General features: G+C 46.1%; 2 protein-coding genes across 4 annotated transcripts in view; both read left to right on the top strand.

Moving 5' to 3' along the window:
- Positions 1-8,640, top strand: part of LOC144476704 (uncharacterized) — a 103,056-nt gene extending 94,416 nt beyond the window's left edge. For 2 of the 3 annotated variants that reach the window (XM_078193835.1, XM_078193833.1), the window contains one exon: positions 8,143-8,640. In XM_078193835.1, the coding sequence (XP_078049961.1) occupies positions 8,143-8,639 (497 nt within the window). In that variant the 3' untranslated portion in view covers position 8,640. The remainder of the gene's footprint in view (positions 1-8,142) is intronic. The other variant, XM_078193832.1, reaches the window with a different exon arrangement.
- LOC144476705 (uncharacterized) lies at positions 8,640-14,093 on the top strand (the record flags this gene model as incomplete). The annotated part of the gene is made up of 1 exon (XM_078193836.1): positions 8,640-14,093. A coding segment is annotated over one exon (375 nt), but the record flags the coding sequence as incomplete, so codon positions are not given.
- Between the last annotated feature and the right edge of the window lie 786 nt (positions 14,094-14,879).

The following is a 14,879-nucleotide window of genomic DNA, read 5'->3' as shown; positions in this document are numbered from 1 at the left end:
CCCCCTTCCCGTCGTCGTCGTCGTCGCCGTCGTCGTCGCACTTGTTCTAGCATGTCGCAATTTAAATTCACGATATCGTGCGATGCCACCTCGTTCGGCTCTGGGATCAGTCGACTTTCGAACTCTACCACGGTCGTGCTCCACGGCGTCCGATTTCGAGGGGCTGATAAGAACTGGTTGGGATAGGTCAGCTGGTCTTCGGCTACGTGGAAATCTTGGGCTTCCACGGGCTCTGCACTTTTCAGTTTCTGATGAAAAGGTCGCCCGAACCTTTTGATCCGTTGCTAGAAATACGAAACATTATCGATCATCTTGCAAGCTTCAGAATTAATAGCGTCGACTATCGAGGTATCCTAAGACAAAGTTTATTCTCTGGGTCTCAGAAAAGTTCTGCATCCCTTAACCGACCAAATTATAATATTTAGAATCGCGTCGAAGCTTCTCAAGAAATCCAGCTATTTTCTCCGATCGATAAGTTAATTAATTTTCTATGAATTATCGCTGGTAGCTCAAATCCTTAGGGCGCCTTTTCCTAAGAGCTAGTCTCGTCCGCTCGTGACGCATTACGCGATTTCAGAAGGGGCAGGCGTATTGATATTCTTATCAGAGGAGGAGACAACGTCCCCGATCAGCGCCGAAGAAAACATTCCTCCCGGGCTAACGCTCCGCCGAGATTTTTACCGGCGATTGGACCCCGCTGCTCGGAGGGAAAAGGCGCGTCCGTCGACGGAATCGTAAAGAATAGGAAAATACGAGACACGCGGGCTGCTCATACGGGCACGCTCGGCCCGATAAACGAGATATCGTTCGCGTGATCCTCTCGGCCTCGCCGCTCCGCTCCGCTCCGTTTAATCGTATGCGTGCGGACTGGGAGGTGCACGCGCAGGCGTGCGATACATACAAAGTAGCGGAATACGAGCGCCGAGTATAGTTTACCCGTCACCCAATAGATGGCAGCTCCATTATCTTTGTTCGTTCGTATCGGGGCAGACCCGGGCTGCTATCACCGGCGTCTCCGAGATCCCGTGGCTTCCCACAAACGTCAGGGAAACGGGTCCGACAGTGTCAGACGCGCGGAATCACTGACAATTTGATTCCTTATCGTTCTTAGGAGATTTCTTCTTTGCAAGTGAACGTTCCTTAAGCGTTGTCTTTTAGGGGATGAAGGCAGTCATGCTTTCCATAAACGAGCACTCGGTGTCTTAGACTCAGTTTAATTTGCTTACGAATACATATGGAAAGCAGAATTACTGTCTGCCTATCAGAGAGATCATTCTCAGCTCAATATCATTCGCATCTACTTTAGTTTTATTGATCTCTGTATATCGAAACATAACTCTTTGACTCTGCTAGATTTTGTTATATTCTATAAACGAACTGCCTTGTATTTTTCGTATTTACGCTAACGCGTTAATATTTACGTTGTTAATAAGAATCACGTTAATAGCAATAATTTCAGTCAATATTTCCCGGTTACTTAAAGGCGCCAAAAATTAGTTGGACCATTAAGGCGTCAATGGTGCTTTAAAATAAATTTTCAAAGTGCTTTTAGGTAGTCATAATGGTGTAGGGGTTAACGATCCTAAAAGCAACTCCTAGATCGCGTTACACCACTCGTTCCTTCGCATCGCAAATTACCATCGCAATGGAAAAATTGACCGCGAGGTCCTCAAGAAATTCTGGCAAACAAATGAGCCAACCGTAGATGTTTCGAAAGTTGTCGGAGCCTCGAGCCGGGCGGATCTTCATTAGGTATCGAACCGCCGCAGAAAACAGGTTACAAAGTAGCAGCCGAAAAAAAAAAGAGAACAGCCGAGCGGAGACGTCTGCAACTTTGACGTTCATGGACAATTTGCGAACGGGGTCTCTCGAACGGACACGCACCTACGGCCGGACGAGACAGGTGGTGTCGCACGGACTACGAATCCCTTAATCCGGCGAGATAGCATCTTCCTGGTCGGGGAACATTGTCCCAGAAAGGCGCCCGGCTGCGACCCGGTGCCCGTGTCCTCTTTAAAGACCACTTCGGTACCCCCTAAACGACGGGCGTCGTTTCGCTTTTTAATTTATCGCGCAATCATCCGCGCCCCCGGACTCCGCCGACTAACTTTAATTGGCGGTCAACGCGAATTTACGGGCCGACCTGATTAGAACAGTCCGCGGCCAGCGATTACGGTATCGACACGGAACGAGTTCCCCCGAGTACCTTCGATATCTTTTGAATGGCTCGGATTAATTTGTTCGCCGTCCAAATTACTCCTTGCCGGGCTTCTGACAATCGACGAGATAAACAGTGGAAAATTTGTAGATTATGTCCGGCTCGTCGAGGTTCTCTTTTCATCGGACGGTCGTTGGGACGTTCGAATCGCGTGTAATTTGAAATCGAGCAAAGTAGAATTTTAATACCGAAACAGCTACATTACGGCTAGTCTGCTTATCTCTATGCATTTGCATTGCAACTTCGAGGTACTAGACAATTTTGACGTTAGTGATTTCCGTCTTATGATATGATGATAACATTAATGATTTCCATTTGCGTCAGAAGAGACATTTTACAAGGCGAAATGAATCCTGTTACTATTTAAATTCTTACAGAATAACCTGTAGAAATGAGAATTTGCAACATTGCCGTTAATGAATATTTACTTCCTTATCGCGATAATCGTCTTTTAAAAGATACAACGAGCTCTTAATAATATTCTGCCAGAATAACTTGTAGAAATGAAACTTTGTAAGATTCTTACATAATAACTTCTAGAAAATTAATTCACATAAAGAGTTAATGAACCCTTCATTCCAAGCCCTCTAAAAAATTCACAAAGGACGCAACAAATAATTCTAGCCGATAGAATAATTTTTAATTATTTATCTCTCGGTCTTCCACTGCCCTTCGACGGTCACAGAAAAATCCAGTTAGCTCTGCTCGCGTTCGTCAATCGATCAGAGGGATAATCGCAGACGATAGCGTCCCGGGTGCATTGATAAGGCGTCGGTTTCCGGAAGGGTGCATCGATTGCTCTCCGGCCGAGCTTCCTCGGCGGCATCGAGCGAGCATGTCCCGTGGTATCTAGTCAGAAATCATCGAGCAAGCCGAGAGAGCCGGCCGCGTCGATACTAAAGCTGTTTGCTCGGCGTGTTTGTCCCGCGTTGTTCGCGACACGCTCGCACGCCGCGAATCGATACGTCATTTATTCCGCAGTTCCGTGCGCGCACACACACGGTAACCTACCCCGCGCGGTCCGTGTGCACGCTGACATTCGTGAGAATCCTGACCTTTGTTAAATCATTTGCATATTCCGGCGTTTTAGTGGGCAATAAATTCCTGTCGCTTAGGCGATCGCGACGCGATACCTCTCGCCGAGTTGGCGCGCGAACGCTGACACCGGGGGCGAGCGAAAAACAGAGAGAAAGCGGGTGAAAGAGAGAGAGAGAGAGAGAGAGAGAGTGAGAGGGATGGAGGGAGGGAACGGTAGCGGAAACAGGGGAGGAAACTAGAGAGGGAAGACCGAGGAAAAGACGTTGCGGGATCTAATAAGCGAGGAGGAAAAGATGAAATTCGGACCGGCAGTCTTCCACGTAGAACGACCGCTTATTGGCTTCGCCGAAATTGTTTCAGGCGTTATTTACTGGGTGATTCCGAGCCTAGTTCGTGCCGCAAATTTGCAACCTTTCGTGGCCAATTTTTTGGACATTTTTATCGCAGCGGGAACCGCGCGCTTTATATTTTTATTTTGTTGCGGCTGATATCGCGAGACTTGTTCTTCGATTATTATTTTTACCTGAAACCGCGAGCCTCATTTTTTGATTATTATTTTAGCCGAAACCGTGAACCTTTGTTTTTTATTTTAGCTGAAGACGCGAGACTTGCTTGTTGATTTTAACATTGAACCTGTCTCTTTTCTTTTTGCAATTATTTATATTACAGAGACGTTTCCACGGAGAATTTGTTAGATGAATTGTATTATTAGAAGTTCTTCAATCAACTGTTAACTTTAGACTATATTTATCGAGGGAAAATATTTCTCATCAGCTGTAGAAATTACGGTAGCCCGTGCCGAATAATTTTGCGGTCGAAGTTCTCGAACAATTTTAAAGGCCAATGCGCATCCGTCAGCAGTCGAATTGCATAAACTTGGAGACGAAAATACAAGTCGTCGATAACAGACGTCGAGAAACAAGGTTCCCAAGCGCGTTCACCGAGCAATAAAACATCGCGATAGAAATGTCACCGAAACGCGAGCCTACACGGGCGCTCCATAAAAAAAGAAAAAAGGTTACAACCGGAATAAGCAAAAGCATTATTATATAAAGCGATTATATTAATAAATTAAGCGAAGCTCGAGAGAGAGAGAGACCCGTTTCCAGTAATGCCGAACCTTTTAATCAGCCAAGTCTTTAATGCTTTTTAACGACGCATTTCCGCTGAACCTCGTTGATCTTAAACATCTAAAAAAAGGAACGGCGTAATAATAATTTATTCGCTTTCGTGTTTAAGGCCTAAAGGTATTTCAATTTCAAATAAAACTCGCGCTGTCGGATATTTTAAGCGGGCCGTGGGCTCGCGAGGCTCGAGTTGCTGTTTCACGAGCAACAAATTAGGCTTACAGCGTGGATCATCGATGGGATGAGCTGGCAGGTGGAGGATCGCAACTCTGTTGGCCGAGCACCCGATTAACGCTCATCGTCTTTTCTTTACGTTCTTTTTGGGTTAAAGATAGCCTTGTCGGTTGCTACCATCCCGTTCGCTCAGCTTGGCAACACTATGCTGCAGAAAAGAACTCTGTCCCCCTGTCAATTTTGCAAGAATTTCAATTCTTTGGCACGAAAATTCGCTATTTCATTGTTTCAAACTCTACCCACTGGTTGCCTTAGAAAGCTCACCAAATCTGCAGTCTAATTAATGGTTCACTCAAAGGGTAGCATCTCGTAAATCGTCTTCAGCGATCACGGTTCCTCGATTGCTGAAATTTCCTCCATTGGTTCGTCGTCTTACGTACTCTATAAGATCATCAATTGTCATATATTCGTAGGACTTTGCACGTGTCTCGAAGCCATTAAGTCTAGGTTAGGGTTAACCCCTCGTGTTTTATGCTGCAACGTTAATTAATTCATCCATGCAATACTTATGATTATAACCATTCAATCGATATAATAGATTTGAATTAACTAGCGATATTTTTGAGAAACAGTTCAGCAATATTTAATGGCGATGCAAAGTTAATATTCAAATTAATGTGTTCTTTACCCAGCTTGTACCTTCGAGACACCTTTCTATCGCTCATTAGACTCGCCGGATTTTGTAAATTCGATCGAATCAACCAACTAAAAATCCTCCTTTCCAAAACAAATGAATTCAATAATTTGCCAAGGCCATCGAGATCACTAAGAGATCCAAGCCATCAAGTTGCCAACTATCAAGACCGCCGGCCGAGAACAATAAGCGGGCTCCCGTGACGCAACGCACACTCCTCTAAAACAGTGTCCGGATGATGCCCAACACAATCTCGCGGACGATCATGCACGAACAATCAGTTTCGCGATCTCTGTCCCCGTTCCATGTTCTCTGGACGGTTAGTAGAACCGGTCCAATTATATCATACGGTCTGGCCGCGACGAATCCACGGCTGTGTGCGTGCCGCCTTGCGCGTGTGTGTGTGCACACGAGCGCGCAAACACGGCCGTCGAAAAGCTTGGGGGAGCTCGCTCAGCCATGGATCCCGACGATCCCCATGACCCCACGACCTCGCCCACGATCTTCGTGTCTAGCCAGGAAACTCGGCCACTCGTGAATTTTCCACGTTCTACGCGAAAGCCGCCCTCCGGAACGAAGTCTCTTTCCGTGATCCGCATGAATTCTGCAAGTCGAGACTTGGGTTCTCTCAAGACGCGGCTTCTCCTAGATTCGCCGGAATCATGGATTTTGACATCCCGGGTTTGATTCGAGCCCGAGCAGTCTACCGACGAATCGAATTCGCTCGCTGGATTTATGCGCCCCCGGGACCCACCCCTTCGGGCTGATAGGGACACGTGTAACGCTGATACGGTTTTTGAAAATTACTCGCGGAAATTAGGCGGTTGCCGGAGAGACGATCTACTCCGACGGTGGATGGTCGAACTGGTTTACTCGCGCCCCTAATTGTTGATAAGAAATGTAGTCCCTATTGAAAAGTAACGATTAGTGTATATTACATATACCTTTATGGATATCATTTTCTCGTTATTTATGTATTACCATAGAGATACGTGCTCTCGCGAGGGTTTCTGTTTGCAATCAATTCTATGACCATAATGCTTTAAGGATCCGTAAGCTTAAAGGGTTAATGATAAATGCTAATTTAAAGGATTCTATTTATCATTGAGAAAATGTTACGAGATTCTCGCATTGTTTGCTGTTTACAATATTATGCAAACTTTATCCTCGATTCCTTCTCGAGCCTGCGAAACCGAGAGTGTCATTCTCACTCGACGAGAACCTGCCGACAGAATTATTTATCGTTAAAATTCTCGGGGTAACATCAAAGATCCATTTCCGATAGAGCCGTACCATCCGACACGAGACGGCATAAATTAGTAGTAGCGTAATCATGTTTCCAAGCATTTCCCGTGGATTTGCCGCGCATGTTCCCGTGAATGAATAATCTATAATTACCGATCGAGAGGGAAACGAGCACCGGATTCGTTACGGACGATCGAACGAAGGCTTGTCCGCTTCGGTTCGAAGTATAATCGTAAACTTGAGTCAGTGTCTTTCTCTCTATGAATCGGAGCACGATCGTTCGCCGCACGGATTGAGCAGGATTAATTGACTCGGGACGTTCGTATAGACGTTAACGAGCCGTTACCAGCGATACCGGCCGTTTACGTAACAATTAAGTAACTGTTACGGGTGTCTAACGACTCTGCCGGACTTTCTTCTGGTCGAAATCGACGGTCGATGTATCGCGGATTCTCTCCTGTAAATGGGAAGCTGACGCGAGTCTGTGTTGAACTCTGCGAACTCGTTGATCTTCACCTTGATAAACTTTCTTAACATCAAAGTTTGTAGTTAATAGTATCGCTTGCATTAAATCTTTCCTAAATTTTCTATTCCACGATTGAATACAATAATTCGAATATCAGAAAAATGTCTCTCATCAATTTTTTGTCAATTTGATTATTCCAAGTATATTAAAAAATAATTGAAATTCGAGTTCGTATAGACGGATACGTGTTCTAGAATCGGTCGATGCACCAGTTCGCGAGATAATCGAAAGACTCGCGGCACCAAATCGAGCAGCTGCGGCATCGATCGGTTTCTCGGGTGCACGGCGCGCGGTAAATGTCAATCGAGTGACTCCGCTCGGAAAAAGTTAACGGGATTGGTTACGGACCGATACGTCGGCTAACGAACCAACGTATTTGCTCTCGTTTCCGCGGACCCGACGGTTCTGAAAGTCGCTGGAAAAGGGAACTGGTACGGCGAAGCCGTTTTTCTTGCTCCGGACCTCGATCCGACGAGCTTCGCCATCGACCGACGATCTAAAATAAACCAGAACTCCTACTTCGTCTTCCTAATACAGAATTCTTTTTCTCTTCTTTTTCTTCTAGGATCAATCTGTTAGCTGTGTATCATGTTAGTTTTAAGGCATCTCTACGTGGTCGTGCTCTTCGATTTTTTGAAATCGATGGTATCGAGTAGAAAACTTTTCTGTATTGAATCGTAAGTTTTTGGGAAGTCAATTTTCATCGGGGACTTCACTTTTAGTGAAATATAATGTATGATATATTTTGCTTGATACGAAACAGTTTTAACTTGTCCAGAATATTGAACTTTGAAGAACTATACAATGCAACGAGACATTGTGTGTTTGTTCAGCTAGTTATTTATTTAGTACTTATTTATTTTCCTGTTCTGATTAAATTTGACGTGCGTAGTACGACATTACATCGTAAGAGATCAATTTGACGCATGCAATCTCAACTTCATAGAATTTTTAGTTAACTTGCTATTTATTTTCAAAAAAATCTACCAGTTTCAATCAAGGGTGCAAACTCGTATAAATTCGATGACCATCGAGATAATAAAAAATGGAAGAGCGCCACCTGTCAAATTTCTAGCCGTAAGGCTAGGTTCTCTGTAACTGGCAAACTAATTGTGTTAAGTGATGTGGGGTTCCTCCCCATCTTCGTTGTTTCCCGCAGGTTCCCTTGCGGGGGTGGGGGTCGGAGTTGGCGTGGCCGGCATGGGCGTCGGTTGCGGCAGCTCGAACCCTCTGGAGTGGACCGGTCAGGTGACGGTGCGGAAGAAGCGCAAGCCGTACTCGAAGTTCCAGACGCTGGAGCTGGAGAAGGAGTTCCTGTTCAACGCGTACGTGTCGAAGCAGAAGCGGTGGGAGCTGGCCCGTAACCTGAACCTGACGGAGCGGCAGGTGAAGATCTGGTTCCAGAACCGACGGATGAAGAACAAGAAGAACACGCAGCGGCAGACGCAGCAGCAGAACAACAACAACAACAATAACAACAGCAGCGCGAACAACGCGAACCACCACGGGGCGACCGGAACCCATCATCATCCGAGCGCGGGCCACGCGCCACCCTCGAGTCACCACGTGGTCGCGCAGGCGCACCACGCGAACGGATCCGCGAAGCATCATCAGTGACCCGTGGCCTTCTCTGGGGTCGTCTTCGGCCATCCACACCATAGCCACGGCTCGACGAACGGCTGCGGGGCGACGGGGACCGGTGGCAGCGGGGCCTCCGGCTCCGTGACCGGCACGGTGTCCGGCGCCGGGACCGGCGCGGCGACAGGCCTGGTCGCCGCCGGTCACAGCCACACGCTGCACGCGGCCCAGCCGCAGACGCCTCTGCCGACCCACGCCGCCGCCGCCGCCGCCGCCGGAGCCTCGAGCACCAACACGCCGCCCACCGCCGTCGTTCATCCGCACATCCATGCTCATCACCATCAGCTGGCGCACGTGGCTCAACAGTACCCGGGGTTGCTCCACCATCAAACGCCCCATGGCCTGGCCGCATGAACGATACCGTGATCGGGTCACAAGCGGCTTCGCGACACCCCAGAGAAATCCTCCAGGACACCGGGACTCGAGGCTTCCCAGGCAGAAACGCGGGATTCCGGGAGCTACCCTGGTCCTATCGTCGACGATCGTACGAACTTCGATGTCTTCGTCGTCCCTGAAGACTCGGTGCAGCATAAACCGGTCAGCAGCAGGAGCTCGTCGACTTCGACCACGGATGATGGCTCGCACGCCTAAACGAACTTTGTTCAGCAGCTGTTGAAAGACTGCCTACCACTTGTAAGGAGAGATAACGTTTTTCGCGAGTAGTATATTATTATTATTATTTTATTATTAATATTATTAACGGTCATCGTCATCCTCATCGTCATCGCGGTCGCCGCCTATCCAACCATTCGGTGAGAAAGAGATAGGGAGATATTAGGAATCGGTGTTTGTATAAAAAGGAGGGTGGAGTCGTCTTTAGCGCGGCGTCCTTGGAGAACGTCCATCGGCAGACTGTTTTATCGTCCGCGTGGTCGTCGGTGTGCCGGGTGTCGTCGGTCCTCTTCGTGGACGCGCCTAATCGCGCGCCGAGAGCAATCTGTCCAATTCGTAATTCGGTAGTACTTCCTCCAGTTATACATATTATATATAGATATTATATATAGTAAAGAAAATTAGTGTCACTTAGTGTCTGTCCCTGCCCGTGTCTCACACGAACCCCCCCCCCCCCCCCCCCCTACATCCCCGACGTGAAAAACCCTAACCCCGTCCCGTTGACTAACACCATTTCCTGACCTAACTCTCCCTAATCAGGAACCACGGACGTCCTTGCACTGTTCAGCTCGTCCATTGCGCGGAGAACTTTTCGAAGAATCTAAAGAGCATCGTGCGACGATCGCCGTGGAACCGTTCCGGAGGCGACACGCTACGGGGCCCCATTGAACCCGGCTCGGTCTCTAGAGGATCGCCAGACTGCAGGAGCGAACTCTGAGGGGGTAAGTGTCGAAACGGGTCGTACCGAACCCCGGAAGAATCGATTCGTTTTCGAGAAATTCGTCGCGGTAATTTGTTGCATTGTTCACAATGGTGGGTCTGGTGATCCACAATGGGCTCCGCGAGGTTGCTGCCCTCTCACTTTTGTTAAAAAATTGACACTGAATCTACCGTGCCGCTCCACATTTTAGATTTTTAAATTGTTGAAATTATCAAGCGTCTTTCGTAGGAAATAATTGCAGAAATTCATTCGAGCATATGTGATAAGAAAAGTAGCGATGTGTCTGAACAAATTGCTCGGTAGATTTGGTGTTGTCGAGTTGATTGCCGCGCGATTATTTAACCGCGTATAAAAATTTATTTCTGTTGCGATATGTTCTTAATGGGAGTCTATAGAATCCTAGGACGCTACTAAGGTGTTTCTAGGTGCTAAAAGCTGTGTCATATTTTCTCGCTCGGCAGTCAACGCGTTGCAATTATTTACGGAATAAAAATCGTAGAAGAGCCATGATTCAGCTCGATTAATAGCTAAAGCGAAGATTATTAGCTATTCGTATCAGATCCAATGAACAGATCAATGAAAAATTAGACGAAAGTTCGTTAGAACGAATCTAAGTTGACGATAATGAAATCTAGATGTAAAAATTGAAAAGATCGTGGCTCTCTCGCGGAGAAGATTCGCAGCTGTTGAGCGGTTCCTCGCGTTCAACGATGATCGCTAATGTCTGTGATTCCCGGAAAGTACTAAATTATTTGTGGAGACGGTGCTCATACTCGGCCGTCGCCGGTGAAGCTGGACAGTGGGACCGATATCCGATAATCCTCGCACATTTCCGACGTAGATCGGTAGATCCAATCCGCAGAAATTCGTTCGGACCGAGTAAACGGAGAGATTCGTTGGACCGCTGATGGATCGAGAGAGCGATCGGACCATTGTAGATAACTTCTCTATCCGTCGTCCGTCGCGTGTCTCGTGGAGACATCAGCGGTCGACGAAATCGCGAAAGGTGAACGGCTGGGACCGGATCGCTGGGTCTCCGAGGCAACTTCGTCGCTGAGACGCGACGGTCGCGGAAACACGGGAGACGTTTTTTCGTCCGCATATACGGTTGCGTCGGGGACACCCGAGAAACGTCCCAGCGGAACCATGCGTTCGGAGAATTAGTCTAATTATGTCCAGAGTGTCGTATTCATCGCCTACCAAGGATCGCAAACTAGTACCTATGATTCTTATATTATATGTAAAAACAAATGCGACTTAGATTTAAAGGTATACTTAGTGGACCGGCTGGTCGAGAGCACCACCCCCAAGGCCGAGCTTGGGATCGCCCGTCGCGGAAACCACGGATCGCAGGGATCGAGGACCCGATCTCCTTTCTCCTTTAGCATTTTCATTTCGAGGGTCTTTGTTAATCGTTTTTTTAGTATTATTAGATTGTTGAACCTTACGGTCCTCGATCCTCCGGTGCGCGGTGGACGACGAACCGGGGGATGCTGTTAGGTCGAAATTTGTTTGCGAGAACCGGGAGACACGGCAGTTTCGTGATCTTGGGAGTTTCGCGTTCGATCGACGTCCATCGTCGAGCGTCGACGAAACTGCGACCCTGGCGTGGTCCCGATTCGATCTTCCGCCCGGCGCGACGTTCCTCCTTGAATCTTTCGTCGCGCGTGTATATTTAGAGGACTCTGGGAACGTTGACGGAAGAGCTCAAAGAGGAGATTCCCGCGGGAATGACAAAACAGTTTGCCGAAGACTGATCGGTCGTGTGTAGTCCTCGCCGCGGATTCAGGGACGAGCGGGTCGCCCGGGTTCTGTGGTCACGGGGGTGGATCGATCGGGATCGATGGATCTCGGGGACTGGGTGCTTTGAGCGCGGCCGCGGATCGAAGATTGGCGACGCGTTTACCTTTTAATCGGTACGTCGGCGAGAAGTAAGTAGGTAATTTAATCGGATGTTAAATGAAAATAAATATCCCAGTGGATCTCTATTCTCTAAGGTGCAACATTATCTAAATTATAAGAGCCGCTGAACGCGAGTGTGCATGCCTACGATTATACTATAATATAAATGTATACATACACGCGTATTTTCTGTATGTACATTAGTGTGCTTGTGCGCGCACGCGCGCGTCGACGATGTGTGACACGTGGATTTTATATGTAACGGGGACCGTTGTCTCTTCCGGTTTCGAAAAGTTCAAGACTCGAGAAAGAGAACGAAAGAGAACGAGCGAAAAAGAGAAAGAAAGAAAGAAAGAAAGAAAGAAAGAAAGAGAGAGAGAGAGAGAGAGAACGGGCGTGACTGGAAAATTGTATCGAATCGATTTTCCGCGGGAGCTTATTATTTTCGAATCGAAGGAGAGAGACGTTTCCTCGAGCGTGATCTGTCGCGATCCGAGTGCCAGTATAAATGTGACAGAGCAAATTTCAGTTTCTCATTTGTCGATTGTATAGGTTGTTGCACGTGAATATTCGACTATGTTTTTTTTTTTCCTTTTTTTTTTGTAAGTGGAAACGATTGGAAAACGGAACCGTCGCTGTGTAATCATGTTATGTTAAATTGTTTATTTTATTGTTTACGAGGAGCTGCTTGTTTTGGCAATAAATTGTTCGACGATTGTTTAAGCGAACGAAACGACTAATTTTTCCTCACATTTCATTTACTCTCTCTTTCTCTCTGGATTGGCGATGACTGGGAATTGGTAGAGGGGATTTATTGGGATTCGCCGAGGGAATCACTCGGTGAACTTATTTCGAATCTAAGAAGTCGCTCGCTTCAAGTGCAACGATTTAACAGCAGGAAGTCCTATAGTCCCGTCAAAATTAATTCATAGTTCAAGGTGCTGTTCTACATTTTTGATTTTATTTTCTAAAGAATAAAATTAATCGTTAATTCATTGCAAGATAAAATTGATAACTACTCGGGTTGAGATAAATATTATTTGTTCAAAATCTTTTCCCACAAGATACCTTCAGTCTATAGTTATATACGTTCCAAAAGAAGATGACATACAATTTTCTATACTTCTCCAAAATAAATTTCTGTAAAATCAATTTTTCGCTAACAAAATGGGAATATATAACACATAATTCGCTCAATCTTTCTCGAATCTGACGGACAATGTACATCCGATATTTTCCATAAACGTTTAATCCTCCACCGGTCTGTGAAATGACTTCTTTTAGTACAATCCCCACTCTCGCAGCACTAAATTCATATTTTGCTGATATAAAAATTGATTTTTGAAAAATATTCATGAGCATTTGATATTTCTCCTCGGTATATTTTCCGGTAAAAGTTTATATGGCCGGTGAAGGGTTAATCGAACGCGGTTTAATAAGAGTCACACGGTATTCGAGTAACGAGAGACGCGGCGCATCGAAAGGAAATTGGAAAATCTCTAGCGGAAAACCGGGAGAGTCGGCAACCTAGCCTCGCGCCGGAAAATCGATAGCAGAAAGAGCGAGAGAGCGAGAGAGAGAGAGAGAGAGAGAGAGAGAGAGAAGCACCGAGAGAACCGGAATTTCTTAAAAGCGCGGACCCGCGCGCGCGCGCTCTCGCATGAAACAGAAAGAGAGAGGGAGAAAAAGAGAGAGAGAGAGAGAGAGAGATTGAATGAAAGATGAAACGAGAGCCTTGTTCCTGCGTGGGAGAAACGATGACGAGAGTGAGACAGAAAGGGAAATAGTTATCGGAAAAGAGTAAAGTGAATCGCAACCGAAGATGACTAAAGAAGAGGGCGTAGAGATTAAATTGCGCGTGTGTGAGAGACGAAGAGAGAACGAAAGCGAGAGAGAGAGAGAGACATCTATCGTATAATTAGACTAACGTTAAAACATGGAAAAACCAGATAGAACAGCGGCAGGATGCACACGAACAGTACACACAGACACACACCGACGAAGGAATCGCACACGTACACGGTCACAGGCACACGCAACGCGAGATTGTGACTCGGATTAACGATTAAATATAGTTCCGCCACGATTACTATGGTACATTAATTATGTAACGAGGATAAACTATGATACAGTATAAGTACACGTGAATAATGGGAATAAAAAAAAAATGGTAGATATGGAAAATGAATACGTGAGAGGGGATGCCCGAGGGACGTTCGATTGTTTGCGGTACGTGTGTGAGAGATCGGTGAGAGAAACGGGGGAGGAAAAGAATGAAAGAGAGAGAGAGAGAGAGAGAGAGGGACGACGGTAGAAATTGAGGGGAGTGCGCGCGAGTGTACAGGTGTATTTATGGACGTGATGTTCGAGGATCGCAGTCGGCGATCAGCAATCCGGACTTTGTGAATCGGCGTGTAATTAGTTGATAATTAATCTCATCCCCACCCAATTCCCGCCGCTGACGATGTTCAACCGCGATTATTATGATTATTATATCACAATGATGATTACTATTATATTATATTATTATATTATTATTATTATTATTATTACTATATTATTATTATTATTATTATTATTATTTTTATTATTATTGTGAGCGTCACGTTAATATTATGTTATTGTTTTTATTGTGTGTTGTTTTGTATGTACCTATCAGCCTATAGCGATCATGATATTATTAATTGCGTCGGTGATCAGGCAATGGATCCACGCACACGCACACTCGGAGAGACAAACAAACACACGCATACACGAAACACACGTACGAGGATCGGTATCGATACAGAGGAATACGGTGTTGTATAACCTGCACCAACATTTTTCTTTCAATGATCTCTCGTGCGGGATTTGTACAGGTTGTTTCATTGATTTTGATCTGTCTTCGAGTTCGATCTTTTATTAATAATTGTTTTTAATTTTCCGGTAGATTACAGTTGCTGTTCTTGATTTATTATTTTATTGGGATGTCGAAAATCTTTGGG

Source organism: Augochlora pura, chromosome 11 (genome assembly GCF_028453695.1).
Source record: "Augochlora pura isolate Apur16 chromosome 11, APUR_v2.2.1, whole genome shotgun sequence".
Taxonomy (NCBI): domain Eukaryota; kingdom Metazoa; phylum Arthropoda; class Insecta; order Hymenoptera; family Halictidae; genus Augochlora; species Augochlora pura.
This window is presented reverse-complemented; position numbering and strand designations above follow the sequence as displayed.